Consider the following 18924-nt stretch of genomic DNA (forward strand, 5'->3'; position numbering starts at 1 on the left):
ATTGGTTTTGTTCTGACAGTTTTTTGCAATGTGACCTTACTTACTACAGTTATAGCACCTTGTGCCCATGGGAAAAATTATGACCAAGTTCTTTATGTTTCTTATTGTCTTGAAGAGGTGCATCATTATAAGGAGAGTGAGAGTACTTGACATTCTTCCTACAATAATTTAAGATTAAGTCTCCAGTTGTTAGTATATTAGCCCATTAGCCCCCAGTTTCTTTTTAGTTAACATATATTTTGTATTTTTTGAAAACTGTGTCCTGGCAACCCAGTTTAGGGAAATACGAAGACATTTTTTCATTTGTTGCCTAAATGTGAAATTTTGACAGTCTTCATTTGAGGATGCTGGGCTCTTGGCAGTTGTTTTGTCATTTACTGCTTACTAGGAAAAATGACAAGGCATAAGGAAATTGGTATTAATAAACTCAAAATAATTATTTTATTTCAGTAAGTAACATTTACAAAAGTTTTAACCTAAAAATTCTCCAAAACTGAAATTTCGTGAAGGCTTGATACGACATTTGGGAGAGCTTTCCGTACAGAACATAACATTAAACTTCCCACAGTGTTTTCAGCTTTGCTTTGCAGTTCTCATACTGGCATTGTCTTTGCTTTTTATGCTTCTGGATGACGTGCAGCTTCTGTTCATACAATATTACTGGTACATTACTCCTGGAAGGTAGATGAGTTTTGGTGGCTTTTCCTTAACTGACCTGATTTCAACTAGCCTGGTATGTTCTCATAATCTGCCTTCTGAATTAGTTCATCTCTTGGAAGCCAAATATACATTCCCAAGTCATATTTACCATACTCATAAAAAGGCATGAGTATCACTTTTTACCATGCACTGCAGTGGTATGTTTCTCTGTTAGCCGGTCATGAAGATCAACATTTTCCATGAAATTCTTGTATGTACTCAATGCATGTGATCGTGGGAACTGTGGCCTTTTCGGTTTGGGATGAACTCCAACACTGGACTTAGATGGTAGGAAGCACAGTGTCGAAATTAGTTGCTAGTGTAACGCAGTTATTGTCATTCAATTTTTGACCAAAACTACCTTCTTTGTCAAATCTGAACTCAAAATATCCCTTTCCTTTCTTTTTCAAAACATTATCTGTTGATAGGAGCATGCCCTTTTTTATAGTTCCACTTGCACGGAATTCCAGTTCCTTCAGTTAGATGAGCAGGTCATGACTAGTAAAGTAATTACCATAACATACTTTGTAAGTGTTCGGCTCATCAATAATGGGCAACATTTTCAAAACTACTTTGGAAACCAATGGTAGATTTGCGTTGTCATCATTATATGGTCCTTCCTGCAATACAGTAAGAAATTGTAACAGTAGCCATCAGTAGCACATATGGCCCAAAGTGTATATCCAAAGCATATGGGCATCAATCTGATAAACTGCTTTATGGGGTGATGTCCATAGTACCTCACAATCAATTCACCAATGCCATATTTTTCTGAAACCAGAGCCTCTGCTAATAATTTTATTTTGGAAGATTTTTCATCCTTGTTTTCAGTGGCTTTTTGTGTTGTTATTGAAATATATTGCAGTTTTCAGTTCAAGATACCTTTTACATTGTACCATTCACTATTTTAACACCTAGACCATCATCCTCAGACCAGTAACCTCTTTCAGTAGACAATTTATGATAGCATGTAAAGATAAAGAACCCAACAAGTACACGAATTTCATCGGGTAAAACCGAATAATTTATTTTGTTTTTACACTCGCTAGTGTATTTTTCAGTTTCCACAACAATCATGCTTACAACTTCTTCAGAAAAGAGTTGAAAAACCTACATAGGAGTGAGACTGTGCAACTTTCCTTTCAGTTCACCAGACAGACAAGAAGTTTTCATCCCTAAGCCAGGAAATGAATATTTTGGAACCTGATTACACCATTTAATTTCCTATTTTGGGACCTTTTAGGAATGTCTTCATTCTCTCTCTCACATGATAATTCAGTATTACCTTTAATTAGGCTTACATATGGATTTCCTAACATGTCATCTTCAGTATTTTGTCATTGATCTGCTCATCTACATCTGGAGGTAGAGTTACCAGGTCTGCTTCTATTTCTTCAGAAAATAAGTATTCTAGTGCCTCTTCAGCAGTTTTAAAAACATTGTGAGCCATGGCTAAGAAATCTGATAAGCCCGAAAAGCATAACATTTACCGTGGAAATGCCGAGTGCCCTCAAACAAGGACAGCAAGTTTTCATGCACTGGGACAGAAAATATAATAATCTATTTTCACCTTCATAAGTACCAAACAGTATCACACTAGTAAATTACACATCAGCCAGAAAATGGAAGTGATACTGGTCTTAGATGTAGCCACAAAAATAAATATAGAAATGATCAGCAGGCTCTGCAAAAATGCTCCCCTTTTGTTAACAGTCTTCAGCTGAATAACTGTAGCAGATACATAACAATGGTACCAAATGTTGATGGAAAGCTTACTTTACAACAACAAAAACCCATTGTTGGAATGGAGTAACAAATATTGTAATAATGACGGGAAAATGGATTATTATCACTCGAGGACAACAGGCGCTAATGGGTTAAAGTTCTCTTAACCCGTGAGCATTGGCTTGCACTAACCATGTAGCCCAGTCAATAAAATATATGCTCTCCACTCATCTTTCACTTCAAGGTGTAACAACATAATGAAACAGGATAGATAATTACTTGTCCAGGCATAACAATTTGACTTTTTAAAAGAGTTATATGGAGCACCACAGTATTACTTAATCGTTGTTGAATGCATGTAGTATATTTTTAATGTTTCAGCTGTCCCCAAAGTTGTGGTGAACTTTTTGTATGGCTGACGCAGTCATTTTAAACAGTGATCTGTCAAATAATTTTTACTACATCTTCTCTGAAGAAATGATCCTTATTAAAATTTTCACATACTTGACCAACCATATGTAAATTAGAATGATTTTGTTGTGATATAAATAATACTTCTGTTATTCCACCATACAGATATTATTCATGGGAAACTTGATCTGAAAAATAGCCAACTAGAAGTAGACTATGCAATTGGTAGAGACATCCAACCTGCTGATCTCGGATCAATCGTCTCAACTCTACAAGAATGGTGCGACTCTTGTGAAACTGTGCTATCATGTGTAGAGATGCAAATCAATCGTGCAAATTCAGAGAAGAATCGTCGGCTGAAACATAAGGAAGCTGTTGAGCAAGAGGTTTGTTTGCTTGTGTAATTTATACTATTGTGCCATTTTGTTTCAGTAGATTTAAAATAAGACGACTTAATGTCAATGTACTTGCTTTTGGTTTTGTTCAGTTTTCATAAATCACACCAAAGATAAGCAGAATGTGGAATGTGAATGCTGAGAGATATCCTGCGTTCTTCGAACAGAACCTAGATGGTCACTCCTGCCAGTGGTATTGAGTGTAGTTCCTGTGTTTCCTGGCTCTCACCTGTGTCCAACTAATATACATTATAGGAACTGGTTAGGAAGGCAGGTTGTTGTCATTCCAATTGTATCGGAAACCACTTTCTAGTGTACATTGGGCTGTATAAGTGGACAAAACACAGTCATTTAATGTTTCTTAATTTTTTCTGTTTTTGTAGTCCTCAGAATTAAGACCATTCTCTTTTGCCCTTGTTTATTCATGATAATTTTTATATTATTTTGCATAAATGCTAGTACACAATGTATAAACGTTTAGAATCCACTGCACTGGAGGAAGTATAGAGTACCACAAGAATAGTAGTAATAATAATAGTAATAGTAATAAAGATATCAGTCGTTTGTATACATTTTATATTGTACATGGGGTTACACTTCTAGATCACTGTGATATACTAATGTATGTGCAATGTGCGTAACTGAAGGCAATGAGGTTTTTTTACATTAGTGGGATGGTTAGAAATCCATGATTACTATCTTTGAATATGGTGTGTACTTGATGTGGCTGCTTTAAATATGTTTTGGATGGGCTTTGGTAAGATCAGCATACAAATAGTTTTGATTGAGATGTTCAGCATTAAAATCCAAAGAGTGCACTGGCCACAGCTTCTGAGAGTGTGGCACTTTCACAGTATTCCACCAATAAACCAAAGTCTGCCACCAGTTTTACCAACGACTAAGGCTGTGTGATAATTCCATTTCGTATCTGCACAAAATGTTACAACCAAGTATTTGTATGAGTTGGCTGATTACAACAGTTACTCGTTAAGGCTATAGTCATAGGATACTATGTTTTTTTTTCATTTTGTGAAGAGCACAGTTTTACATTTTTGAACATTTAAAACAAGTTGCCAGTCTCCGCACCACTTCCAAATCTTATCAAGATCTGATTGAATATTCATGGAGCTTCTTTCAGACGGTACTTCATTATAGGTAACTGCATCATCTGCGAGAAGTCTGAGGCTACTGTTAATATTGTCTGCACTGTCATTAATGTACAACATGAACAGCAAGGGTCCCAATAAACTTCCCTGGAGCACACCCGAAGTTACTTCTACATCTGTGACTCTCCATCCTGCATTGTCCCTACCTAAAAGTCTTCAATCTGTACTCAAATATCACTTGCTACCCCATAAGATCGAACTTTTGACAGTAGGGTAGATGTGGTACCGAGTGAAATGCTGTTCAAAAATCAAAAAATACTGCAATTTTAATATATTTTTTATTTTATTTTTAGTGCATGGAGGAGGTCATTCTGTTCAAGATACTTTTGTATGTTTGAGCTCAGAATACGTTCTAAGATTCTACAACAAATTTATGTTGGGGACATTGGATGGTAGTTTTGTGGACCACTTCTGCCACCCTTCTTGTAGACACATGTGACCTGTGCTTTTTTCCAAGAACTGGGCATGATTTTTTGTTCGAGGTTTCTAAGACAGGTCATAGTTAGAAAGGAGCTAACTCAGTTGCAAATTCAATATAGAATCTGACGGGTTCCATCAGGACCTGGAGCTTTGTTCAGTTTTCATGATTTCAAGTGTTTCTCAACACCGCTGAAATTAATACTTTTCAGTGGTATGAATATTGAATTGGGGCAGTTCTGGGTTTTCTTTCATAGAGGAACATTTGATGACAGAGTTAAGCATTTCAACTTTTGCCTTGCTATGCTCAGTTTCATGTCCTGTCTCATCTGCTAGGGACTGGACGCTTAACTTTGGCGACACTAACAGCTTTCACATACAACCAGAATTTCTTTGGGTTTTGTGAAAGATCATTTGACAACATTCTGCTACGGTAGTTATTGAAGGCATTGATTTCTTGACAGCCAAACATGTTTCATTCAGCACCTGTCCATAACCCTACGCTATGTTTTACACCTATTATGCAGTAATCTCTGTTCCCTTAGAAGTTTCTGTACAGTGACTGTATACCATGGACATTCCTTGCATTATGAACCGTTCTACTGGGTACATATCAGTACAATGCATGGTCAACTGTTCTTTTAAACTTGAGCCACAGTTCCGTTTGTCGACATGCTCCTGCCCTGTGCTGAAAGTCACAGGTTCCTCATTGAGATATGATACAACTGAAGCTTTATTTAGTTTACCTTGTTTTAATTGTCCTTTGTACTTTGATAGGGTTATAAACACAAAATCAAATAGGGGTAATGCAGGAGTAGGTTTAATAATGAATAGGAACATAGGAATGCGGGTAAGCTACTACAAACAGCATAGTCAACGCATTATTGTGGCCAAGATAGATACGAAGCCCACACCTACTACAGTAGTACAAGTTTATATGCCAACTAGCTCTGCAGATGACGAAGAAATTGAAGAAATGTATGATGAAATAAAAGAAATTATTCAGATAGTGAAGGGAGACGAAAATTTAAGTCATGGGTGACTGGAATTCGAGTGTAGGAAAAGGGAGAGAAGGAAACATAGTAGGTGAATATGGATTGGGGCTAAGAAATGAAAGAGGAAGCCGCCTGGTAGAATTTTGCACAGAGCATAATTTAATCATAGCTAACACTTTGTTTAAGAATCATGAAAGAAGGTTGTATACATGGAAGAACCCTGGAGATACTAAAAGGTATCAGATAGATTATATAATGGTAAGACAGAGATTTAGGAACCAGGTTTTAAATTGTAAGACATTTCCAGGGGCAGATGTGGACTCTGACCACAATCTATTGGTTATGAACTGTAGATTAAAACTGAAGAAACTGGAAAAGGTGGGAATTTAAGGTGATGGGACCTAGATAAATTGACTAAACCAGATGTTGTACAGAGTTTCAGGGAGAGCATAAGGGAACAATTGACAGGAATGGGGGAAAGAAATACAGTAGAAGAAGAATGGGTAGCTTTGAGGGACGAAGTAGTGAAGGCAGCAGAGGATCAAGTAGGTAAAAAGACGAGGTCTAGTAGAAATACTTGGGTAACAGAAGAAATATTGAATTTAATTGATGAAAGGAGAAAATATAAAAATGCAGTAAATGAAGCAGGCAAAAAGGAATACAAACGTCTCAAAAATGAGATCGACAGGAAGTGCAAAATGGCTAAGCAGGGATGGCTAGAGGACAAATGTAAGGATGTAGAGGCTTATCTCACTAGGGGTAAGATAGATACTGCCTACAGGAAAATAAAGAGACCTTTGGAGAGAAGAGAACGACTTGTATGAATATCAAGAGCTCAGATGGAAACCCAGTTCTAAGCAAGGAAGGGAAAGCAGAAAGGTGGAAGGAGTATATAGAGGGTCTATACAAGGGCGATGTACTTGAGGACAATATTATGGAAATGGAAGAGGATGTAGATGAAGATGAAATGAGAGATACGATACTGCGTGAAGAGTTTGACAGAGCACTGAAAGACTTGAGTCGAAACAAGGCCCCCGGAGTAGACAACATTCCATTAGAACTACTGACAGCCTTGGGAGAGCCAGTCCTGACAAAACTCTACCATCTGGTGAGCAGGATGTATGAAACAGGCGAAATACCCTCAGACTTCAAGAAGAATATAATAATTCCAATCCCAAAGAAAGCAGGTGTTGACAGATGTGAAAATTACCGAACCATCAGTTTAATAAGTCACAGCTGCAAAATACTAACACGAATTGTTTACAGACGAATGGAAAAACTAATAGAAGCCAACCTCGGGGAAGATCAGTTTGGATTCCGTAGAAACACTGGAACACGTGAGGCAATACTGACCTTACGACTTATCTTAGAAGAAAGATTAAGGAAAGGCAAACCTACGTTTCTAGCATTTGTAGACTTAGAGAAAGCTTTTGACAATGTTGACTGGAATACTCTCTTTCAAATTCTAAAGGTGGCAGGGGTAAAATACAGGGAGCGAAAGGCTATTTACAATTTGTACAGAAACCAGATGGCAGTTATAAGAGTCGAGGGACATGAAAGGGAAGCAGTGGTTGGGAAGGGAGTAAGACAGGGTTGTAGCCTCTCCCCGATGTTATTCAATCTGTATATTGAGCAAGCAGTAAAGGAAACAAAAGAAAAATTCGGAGTAGGTATTAAAATCCATGGAGAAGAAATAAAAACTTGGAGGTTTGCCGATGACATTGTAATTCTGTCAGAGACAGCAAAGGACTTGGAAGAGCAGTTGAATGGAATGGACAGTGTCTTGAAAGGAGGATATAAGATGAACATCAACAAAAGCAAAACGAGGATAATGGAATGTAGTCGAATTAAGTCGGCTGATGCTGATGGAATTAGATTAGGAAATAAGGCACTTAAAGTAGTAAAGGAGTTTTGCTATTTGGGGAGCAAAATAACTGATGATGGTCGAAGTAGAGAGGATATAAAATGTAGACTGGCAATGGCAAGGAAAGCCTTTCTGAAGAAGAGAAATTTGTTAACATCGAGTATAGATTTAAGTGTCAGGAAGTCATTTCTGAAAGTATTTGTATGGAGTGTAGCCATGTATGGAAGTGAAACATGGACGATAAATAGTTTGGACAAGAAGAGAATAGAAGCTTTCGAAATGTGGTGCTACAGAAGAATGCTGAAGATTAGATGGGTAGATCACATAACTAATGAGGAAGTACTGAATAGGATTGAGGAGAAGAGAAGTTTGTGGCACAACTTGACCAGAAGACAGGATTGGTTGGTAGGACATGTTCTGAGGCATCAAGGGATCACCAATTTAGTATTGGAGGGCAGCGTGGAGGGTAAAAATCGTAGAGGGAGACCAAGAGATGAATACACTAAGCAGATTCAGAAGGATGTAGGTTGCAGTAGGTACTGGGAGATGAAGAAGCTTGCACAGGATAGAGTAGCATGGAGAGCTGCATCAAACCAGTCTCAGGACTGAAGACCACAACAACAACTTTGATAGTCATTGTTGCCACAACCATGTCATGGTCACTGGTGCAAGTTGCAGTGTGGACATTCTCAAAGAGGTGAAGACTACTTGTTGCCATTAGCTCTAATATATTTCAATCATGAGTGAGGTTTCAAACTATCAGTTGTAGGTAGTTTGCAGAGAAGGCATTTAGTAATGTTTCACAGGCTGTTTTATCACATTACCATTAACAAAACTGTATGTTTCCCAATTGATTGTTGGATGTTTAGTCTCCACCAGTGATTACATTATGATCGGAGAACTTACGTACACATAAATTGAGATTTTTTCTAAAGGTTTTGGTTACATTAGGAGACAGATCTGACAGGTGGTAGAAGGATCCAGTTATTTTATGCCCACTCCTGATACTAATCTTACCCAAACAATATCACATGCATCTTCAATTTCTGTCTCAGTGGTTTTGAGTTCCTTGTTTACTCGACAATTACTCCCTTAATTTTCCATGTGCCTATCCTTTCAATACAAACTTAAATTTTCTGCAAAATTCCCACTGCTATCAAATTCAGAATGCAAAAACTATAGATGAATTGCATTCTTCCCCCTATTTATGTTCTCTAATGGACTATCGGCAAGAGCTAATGAATCCCTGATGATGTGTGGTGGACATGATTCACTTGATTATGTTCACATAAATTTCATTGTAGGAAAGGGAAGGTCTGTTGTGGTTTTGAACTTAAGGAAGCTACGCATACATTTGATAAACTGTATTGTGACTGATTTGTTTTGTTCTGAGAGTGAATCGTTATGCTACAGATCCCAGAAAATGAATTGCCGAGACAGTAAACCAGCTGTACTCAACAGTATCAGTCTCAACATCTATTCCTCGTGGTTCTTTAATATCTGAGCAATGGCCCTTGTGTTAATAACATGTTTTGTGAAAACAACTGAGCAGAACAGCATTTATTATTAACAATGAATCATTTTCTATAGCAGGTGTGTTCACCAATCTGCTCAGTGAGCTGGCTCACAGTGGAGAGGAACCGGAATGATTTTTCGGTATGGCCTCAGTGTTCCATTTCCTGTGAGATCTGCAACCATCCGATATTTGACGTTAGTGGCTTTATTTAATAACATTTGTTTTGTTCACTTTTCTTGATGTTTACTGAATGGACCTGTAGTCAGTTCCATTTAACAGCGCTACTACAACAGTCTTCATTGAACTTTGTCTCCTTGTATGTGGATGGGTGCAGAGACAGAGCATTAATTTCCCTCCAAGCTACTGGAATGACATTAACAACTGAACTTCAAACTTTTGTAGTCACATCTTCTTTTACACTAACACAATCTTGTATAGTAAGTGGATATACAGGTCATCTTAAACTTACGTAGCCTATGCCAAAGCAAGAAAAGAGGTATCTCTTTACATAAGCCAACTTGCTAGGCGTTTATCACAGCATCTGTTGAAGTCATGACTTCTTTTTCTCTTGTCTTTTTGTGTTCTATGGAGATTTGTGGGTGGCTTCATGGTGGCTCGTTAATGCCGTTTATGGGAAATGTGCCTTATAAGGCTGTTGTGTTAATGAGGAATGACAGTAAAGTGAAAATTACATCTCTCTTAATATTCTGATGAAGCAAAGAACATGGGGCAGCTATGAAACATGATATTTCTTACAACTGATGCAGCCTTATGATTACCTGTTAGGATGAAATTTAAATTGGCATAAACCTCTGTTTCAAGATCATTTTATTCAAATGTTAAACATAAAATAGTGGGTGTCAATGAATATGAATTATTTTGCTATTCACTGAAGCCTGAATGTTAGGTATCGCTTTCTGAGAACTGCGGATTCGAAAATAAGATAGTAAGTGAAAGTCTGTCAGTGAGTTTCCATGGGTGGTTTTCATTCTTATTATTGTGGAGAAAAAGTTACCCATACAAGCATGGACATAATCATAGTTATGGGCTTGTAGTCATGTAAATTTATGTTAAAGAACATTCTTACAAAATTCTAAAATACTAATTTTGTTGTCTGGTCCCTTCAATACCCACAAACCAACCAACCAACTAATTTTGTTATGAAACTTACCATACAAGTGCCTGACTGTGCGTAAAAGTTCTAACTGTAGCTCATTTTCCACATTGTTAACAAGTGAAAAGGGAAGTCATATGACATCAAACTTTTCATAATCCTGGAAATATACTCATGGAGAAAATAAATGATCCATCCATACATACATACATACATACATACAACGATATTATGAAAAGGATATATTGCTTCTAACCATATGGTTGAAACGTTAAGTTGCAGGCAGGCACAAAGAAAAGACTGTTACACGTTGAGCTTTTTTCCAAAGCCTTCGTCAGCAAGGAAGCACACATTCACACAGGCAAGCACACTTGACATCTATCTCCGGGTTCTCCAAACTAAATGTAACTGTCAGACTACAGGAAGAGGAAGAGAAGTGAGCGCTTCCTGCCGGAATGTGTAGGGATTAGATGGTGGCAAGACAAGGCTGCCAGGCCTGCTATTAGGAGGTTGTGATGGAGAGAGGGGGTGAGGGGGAGATGGAGAGTGGAAAGGGAAAGGAGCAGAGAAGGGGAAAAGAACATTGGATGCATCAGCAGAGAGCAGTGTAAAGTTGAGGGTAAAAGGGCATTAATTGGAAGGAGGTGACAGGATAGAGGTAATGGAAACTGTTAGGTGGAGGGTGTGTGAACAGTAGGTAACCATAGGTTGAGGCTAGGATAATTTCAGGAGTGGAGAATATGTTGTAAGGGTAACTCTCATCTGTGCAGTTCAGAAAAGCTGATGATGGAGAGGAGAATCCATAGACAAATACATACATACCAATGATCACTGACCCTGTACACCATGTGCCAACCTTAAATTTTTCTGCCAAGGATGGTGACTTGTGCACTTTGGGTCCAGTTCTTGTTGACACCCAGCTGCTGAAGGTCCTTATACAGTTCATTCTCCGATCACTTTCTTTGTGTTTCTATTGGACAAGTTTCTTCAATAATAACACTGGTTCCCCTCACCACATTATGGGCTTAAAGTTTGGTCTTAATGTGCAGATTTTTTGATGACTGTATCTACTTGAGACTGAAATAATTTTTAGACTTGTTGACAATGTGCTGAATAATTTCTTGTTTGTATGCCTGTTGAATCAAGGGTGTTGGTATTTAAAATTTTCTGCTCGGGGCATTTTCCTTGTTCTTACCTGCGATGGGGTGCTATTAGGGGCTTTGCTGGATATTTCTATCATTAACATTTCAGTCTTCTCGGTATTAATCTACAGTCCAATATTAATGTCATTCTTTGCTAAGTCCCCATAGTTTCTGCCATCCTCGCACACCACTGTGGCCTCAATGTCATTTGCAAGTCCCATAAAAATGCTCTGGTCTGGTTCAGGTTCATTGATGATATCTTCATAAACTGCACTCAGTGCCAAAACACCCTATTCTCGTTCCTTCACAGTAACAGCACAATTTCTCCCTTCCACTTCACTTGATCCTCTTCAATGCAGTGTGTCACCTTGTTAAATGTTGACCATCTCCTCTGTGATGGCACCATCCACACCTCTGTCCACATTAAACCCTCCAGCCACCAACAGTAGCTGTATTTGAGCAGCTGCCATCCCTTCTGCATCAAAAAATTAATCCCATATTGCCTGGCCACCCAGGGACAACATACATGCAGTGACAAGAACTCCCTTTCCCAGCTCCTTTACAGACAACCACTATCCCACAGACCTAGTCCACAAAAAGATTACCCATCTCATTTCCCCACACACCTTCAATCCTACCACCACACCAAAGAGCCAACTACAAAAGAGTGCCTCCTTTGTCACCCAGTATCAACCTGGACTGGAACAACTGAACCACATACTTCGTCAGGGCTTTGACTGTTTATCATGATGCACTAAAATGTGGGACATCTTAGGCAAGGTCCCTCCCACCTCTCCTAAAGTGATGTTTCATCATCCACACAATCTCTGCGACATCCTAGTCCATCCCTATATCACTCCCAAACCCAACCCCTCGCCAAAGGGATTGTATCCCTGTGGAAGACCCAGGTGCAACACCTATCCAATCGGATCTTACCACATCAAAGGCTGGATCACCTGTGAAAGCAGTCATGTCGTATGGCAGCTCTGCTGTAAACATTGTAAAACTTTTTATATTGGGATGACTGTCAGCCAGCTGTCCACCGGGATGAATGACAACTGCCAGACTTCGACCAAGAGCAGAGTATCCAGAATGAGATTTTCACTCTGCAGCGGAGTGTGCGCTGATATGAAACTTCCTGGCAGATTAAAACTGTGTGCCCGACCGAGACTCGAACTCGGGACCTTTGCCTTTCGCGGGCAAGTGCTCTGCCAACTGAGCTACCGAAGCACGACTCACGCCCGGCCCTCACAGCTTTACTTCTGCCAGTATCTCGTCTCCTACCTTCCAAACTTTACAGAAGCTCTCCTGCGAATCTTTCTTTCAGGAGTGCTGGTTCTGCAAGGTTCGCAGGAGAGCATCTGTAAAGTTTGGAAGGTAGGAGACGAGATACTGGCAGAAGTGAAGCTGTGAGGGCCGGGCGTGAGACGTGCTTCGGTAGCTCAGTTGGTAGAGCACTTGCCCGCGAAAGGCAAAGGTCCCGAGTTCGAGTCTCGGTCGGGCACACAGTTTTAATCTGCCAGGAAGTTTCATATCAGCGCACACTCTGCTGCAGAGTGAAAAGCTCATTCTGGAAACATCCCCTAGGCTGTGGCTAAGCCATGTCTCCGCAATATCCTTTCTTTCAGGAGTGCTGGTTCTGCAAGGTTCGCAGGAGAGCTTCTGTAAAGTTTGGAAGGTAGGAGATGAGATACTGGCAGAAGTAAAGCTGTGAGGGCCGGGCGTGAGTCGTGCTTGGGTAGCTCAGTTGGTAGAGCACTTGCCCGCGAATGGCAAAGGTCCCGAGTTCGAGTCTCGGTCGGGCACACAGTTTTAATCCGCCAGGAAGTTTCATAAGAGCAGAGTAGACCATTCTGTGTCACAACATGTAGTTGAACCCAAAATGCTCGATTTCAATGACTGCTTCACAACCTGGGCCATCTATATCCTCCCCTCCACCACCAGCTTTTCTGAATTGCACAGATGGGAGTTATCCTTACAACACATTATCTGTTACCGATATTATCCTGACCTCAACCTGCTGTCCCCGCACCCTCCACCTGGCAGTTTCTGCTACCTGTATCCTGTATACTGTTCACTCCTCCCTTTTCATGTCTCTCACCTTCATTGTGTGGCACCCTCTGCTAGTGCACCCGCCCATCCTATCCCCTTCCCTGCTCCTCTCCTTTTCTGCTGTCCCCCCCCCCCCACATCCATATGCTATCTCCCCCCCCCCCCCCCCCCCCGGGGTGTGAGTTCATGTATAGTGCACATGGGATCCCAAGCAATTTCAGCTCATTCTTCCTTCCCTGGCTGCATTTCCTTCGCCGTGCCCCTCCCACCCCATCCTTGCTCCTTCTCTGCTGCCCCCCCCCCTTTCCTTCCACTCTCTCAATCTTCTGATTTATGTTGATGTGGCTGTCCATTGGTTCTCTGTATTCCTTGCAGTTTTGTTCATCTTGCCTGTTTGCTTTCATCCTTTGTGGCGTTTTGGTCCCCTGCATTAGAGTTTTACCCCTACTTCTAAATTTCATGTTTTAGTGTGTCATTTGGGGAAGATTTCCCTCCCTAGTGTCTATAGTATGGATTCCTGTTGCCCCTTCCTTCCCCGCTGTAGGCCCCCCCCCCCCCCCCTCAACCCCACTAGGTCACCAACATGTGTAGCCAGTCTGTGTGGTGGGGTTGTGAAGTACCCATGTGACTGAGTCTGTGACAACACAGGGATCACACTACTCATACATGAGATTTTGCCTTCCCACGTATGCCAAGGAGTGACTGCTTGTCATGATGGATCATCGGAACTCCCAGCAGTGGCCACTGTGTTGGCTGGCCGTGGCTGTGGCTGGGTGGCACCGAAGGGGAGAGCCCCTAATAGGTGTGGGTGAGTCCAGAGTGGATGCTCCAGCGACAGCGGAAAGGTTTCGAAGATCGTTGTGGCAAAGGAAGTTTTAAGATGATCACTGTCAGGGCGAACATCAGTCATCCGGAGTTGGAGTATGCAGGACTGATGACTCGTTTCCGGACTGGGAGGACATAAGACTGAGACTCTGTTCTCTTAAGGAGGGATCAGTGTCGCAGAAGAAGCTGAGTAGCACAATCACCGTGGTGTAGTGGTTATGATACTAGGCTGTTGCATGGAGGGTTGTTAGTTCAATACTCACCTGAACTGTTAAATTTTAATTTCTTTATTTGGTTTGAGTACATTCTAGAAGTATCCACAAATGTCAAGAATCATTGTACTGGAATATTCTGTAACTGTATATATACCGTATGTGTTCTGACCAGAGGCAGTTCGCTCTGCGCTCTTGTATGCGCAAGTGCTGAATAAACCTTCATTAAGTGAAGTTAGTGTTCATCATTAATCTAATTACACTTTCTTCTACATGACAATATAGTACACTGTTCCGGGCTGTACAGCTGATAGTGTTGGGTGTCATCTGAGTGATCTCCAGGAGCTATCTAATGAGTTCTACTTCTGGAGAATCTCCAGTGATCATGCATTTGGCAGTGTTACCTATGTGGCATAAATTGTCCCATACTAATAAGTTAGTGGATGTATCAAGAAGATGACGGCCCGGTAGATGCTGTAGCAGACCATAAAATGAAGAAAGAAAGAAAGAAAGAAAGAAAGAAAAAAAAATCTGCTCTTAGGATAGGGTATAGTACGTCCACCACAGCGAATTGCCACATAATGTGTCAAACAACCATATGTGTTGATTGGAGAACCATCGGTAGCATGGAGGCAATGGTCGTCACTTCAGTGGAGAGGTAGTTGAGAAAATGGGTACACCAATATGTTGTAATGTGTGTGTGTACTAGAAAATGCAATTTTGCTGAAAGTTCAGTGAGACAGTTGACAGCTGCTATCTGGGAAGTCAGTTGCCATTATTAACAACTTGGGGACCCATTACCCATCTCCCATGGGGAATGGCATTGGTGAGCTTCTGAGCCAAACCGTCTATGGCACCAACACATCCTTTCAGCTGAAGGAAAATGGCGATGTTTCTTTGGTGAGTGTTGGCACTATGACAAGCAGCTGGAATGTTGTATATGAAGAGTGGCAGTGTGTGTGGTAAGCTCAGTGATTTGTACTCGAAATGAGGCCAGAGGACTGTCTGATAATGGGAATATGATTACGACACAAGTGGACAGATACATCTCAGCAACATGGTTCACGGTTGTGCTAGGACCTTGAGGTCACCTGTGCATACAGTGAGTATTTTCTGTGGATCAGGTAGTAAGTGTTTTAGAGAATGTTTTCATTGACAGCATTGCTACCTAGGGCCTATAGACAGAGCAATTGGGAAGGGGCATGATCCCCTAAATCCCCTGTGCGGAGTGACTTTTCCAGTCCTTGGGGTTTAGACTAAGATGAGCAACTGGTCACAGCTTTTTTATTGGCATTGTACATGTCGTCACTTGGTGGTAAGGCAAAAATATCTTGGACTTGTATGGCCATGTCCACATTGAGAGTAGCAACAACATAACTATATTTGGTTTTGTCCAAAATTATATGGGTTAACACAAACTAGCTTTGGAATTGTGTGAACCACACAGCAGTATTCTCTTGCCAGAAGGTGAAGGTTTGACTCTTCCACTGCTCCGAGTGCATTCGTAAGAATATTGATAGTTGGCACCAGATTTTGCAATAGTAGATTTTCGCATATCTAACCTTCGGTGAGTCACAGCTTGAAGCGTCAGTAGTTGTCAAAAATGTTGTGTTTTAGTATGAATACTTTATTGACTATGTTTTAATATGCATGTGAGAATGTGAAGAAGAGCTCCCATAAAATATCACAAAGTCAGTGAACAAAAGTGAAGTCGACGAGTAAACGAAAAGGTTGCAGTTCATAAGAAAATAAGTGTCCTTATTACACTTCAAGCTTATAAGCTCAATTTGGGCAATGGTGGGCTCCTGGTGACATGAGTCTGCATAAATTTAATATACACCTATATTTGTCCTTGTACATGCTATCTCACAATGAGTCTTATGTATTACATAGCACAAATACCTAGTTCAGAGTGATAAGTTATGTGTGGAATGGGACGATGTTGTTGGTTCCACATTATACACATGCACACCATGTCTGTGGCAGCATGAGGTTTGTGATTTAGTACCAAATCCATTGACACATTTATTTTTAGCTTGCAGTACGGAGTTGGCTTTGCATGAAGTAATGACCTTACAACTTGAGTCCTCTTTCCCACCACTTCATGACGTTTTCTTTGCCTAAAATACAAAATAAAGAAAATCTGTACACAGAAACAGAAAAATAAATCTCAACAGCTACATTGTTGGCTGCGGTTGGCTGTGGCTGTCTGTGCGAATGGTGACTTGAGGTAACAGAGCGATGTCTTGTGTCATTAGCTTTCTTCTTACTTCATTTGAGAATAGTTACAGATGTTAATACCTCCTGTGTATGAACTTAAATTAGTTTTAAATTTACTTTCATGATTATCGCACAACATGTATATGGGGGTTACCTCCACTCTGAAAGTATGTTGTTAGATTTTTATGATATTTTCAATCAGTTTAGAATATCTGGAATATGATGAGCACATCTGACAGCAACTACACACTTCTAAAATTCTGTGGATATTATTTGAACAGCTTTTTATGCCTGCATTAATCTTGTTTTGCTAAGGGAAACATATAGAGTGTCAATAGTGGTCGAGGATCGTGGGTTTTTAAGTGATCTGATTTATAGATGTCACACTTTCTCAGGATTCCTTCTGTGAATTTTGGGCCTTTTGTTTTTCTGACATCTAGATACTGTTGACAATTACATCTTCAGTCATTTTGGATGGTGCACTTAAAATATTTGACAAGTGTCTAATTCCAATGACTTGTCACCAACAGTGTAGACAACCAGTATAGAATCTGCTTCTGCAGTAATCTTTGTCTCTAATTATACTTGCAATCTCAGATTTCTTTATGTGTGTTTGTTTCATTTGAAAAATAGCTGCTAGTTACTAAAAAATAACTACACAAAAACAAAATGTTCATAATTCAACAACAAATCAGTTACAGTAAAAGTAGCATATCAGCTTTGGTCACTTGGTGCACAATCCTTTCTTTGTCTTACAAGGCACCACATTTTTTATAGTGCCCCCTCTGTAGCATCTGTGTCTCTGCTGCATTTGCATTAAGGGAATGCTTCATTGTAAGAAGAAATACAGTTTATGTGCCTAATTGTACCAGACAGAATAGACAATTTGTGTGATTTCCATTGTTTTTACTGTAGTTTCTTCTTACTTCCTGTCAATGCAGACTGCAGCATTGTGCTTGACAACTGTAGTACAAATGCCTCGTATGGCATTTATTACATGTGGTGTCGTAATTTCTTTCATTTTTTCCAGATTGTCAATATAAAAAAAACGTTGAAGACTCAAACTCAAGACACTGATGAGGCGATGGCAACAGATACCCGTGAAACGGCATCCCAGACAGGAGACAAAGGGAAAAAACCTTTCAAAGGCAAAGGAATTCGCAGCAGTTCTGGGAAATTTTGGCAAAAATCCTGAAGTGTGAAAGTTTATTATGTGACTAGACATCAGAGTTCTACCAAATAGGGATTGTTGCCTTCATTGTGCCTCATCGAGGGATTGTGAGACTGAAGTGATAAAAGAAACTGGACTTTGAACTGCAAGCCATGTAAATGTCTGTCGTGTTGATTAATAAGTTCTTAATTATCATTTACATGATTAAAATTTTTATTTTTTGATTGCAGCTGTTTAGTGAAATGACTGTTTCTTAGAAGCTGTTGCCTTCTAAGATATTTGTGAAAAGCGTTGTTCATTTATAAGCACTGTGCTCACAAGGTGTGAATATAATTCCTCACACATTTGAATGATCCATTTTGTCCCTTAATTTGAATAAGACATGTGTATATATAAAAGTTCTTAATGAAATTTAATTGCTTATTTATAGTTGTGGAAAAGAGTATAATTTAATTTTCTATAAGCTTGCTTTTCGATGTGGCAGGATTTTACCCATTTAAGTACCCAACTACATATAGTATTGACAGATGTACTTAGTAAATGTCAATTTCTTGGTGATTGAGACTTGAAAGAAAAGTTTACACTATCTTTTATTTTCCTGTGAGATTATGTATCTTTAGATCTGAGATGCCTGAGTAAGTAAATTGGATTATGGTGTGCTCGACTTGCATTAATCATAATCCAATTTTCACTTATGCTAAAGCCACCCCTTTGAGTTTTCCATTGTTTCCTTGTATTCTGTGTGTATTAAGAGTTCCAGAAAGGCTGCAACTTAATCTCATATCACCTTGTTTCTGTCAGAGAGTATGCCACACTTTCAAGTTTCTCTATCAGGTGAACTTGAAAGGCCACCAAGTGTCTGCAGTTTTATTTGAAGTATAGTATGATTTCAGCTTTGTGTTCATCACTCATTTCACTGTCTACATATAAGTCCTTCATTGTCTGAATTAGTGTTTGCAGATAATCCATATCCAGTGCTGATAATCTGTGTAGAAAGTTG

The 18924-nt window shown here is 39.7% G+C and overlaps 1 protein-coding gene across 1 annotated transcript in view; it reads left to right on the forward strand.

Moving 5' to 3' along the window:
- The window catches only part of LOC126252840 (COP9 signalosome complex subunit 7a), a 30278-nt gene extending 12125 nt beyond the window's left edge, over positions 1 to 18153 (forward strand). Inside the window, exons 5-6 of the mRNA XM_049953785.1 lie at positions 3001 to 3221; positions 17784 to 18153. Of these exons, the coding sequence (XP_049809742.1) occupies positions 3001 to 3221; positions 17784 to 17948 (386 nt within the window). The 3' untranslated portion in view covers positions 17949 to 18153. The remainder of the gene's footprint in view (positions 1 to 3000; positions 3222 to 17783) is intronic.
- The last annotated feature ends 771 nt before the right edge of the window (positions 18154 to 18924 follow it).

The sequence above is a fragment of the Schistocerca nitens genome, chromosome 4 (genome assembly GCF_023898315.1).
Source record: "Schistocerca nitens isolate TAMUIC-IGC-003100 chromosome 4, iqSchNite1.1, whole genome shotgun sequence".
NCBI classification, from domain to species: domain Eukaryota; kingdom Metazoa; phylum Arthropoda; class Insecta; order Orthoptera; family Acrididae; genus Schistocerca; species Schistocerca nitens.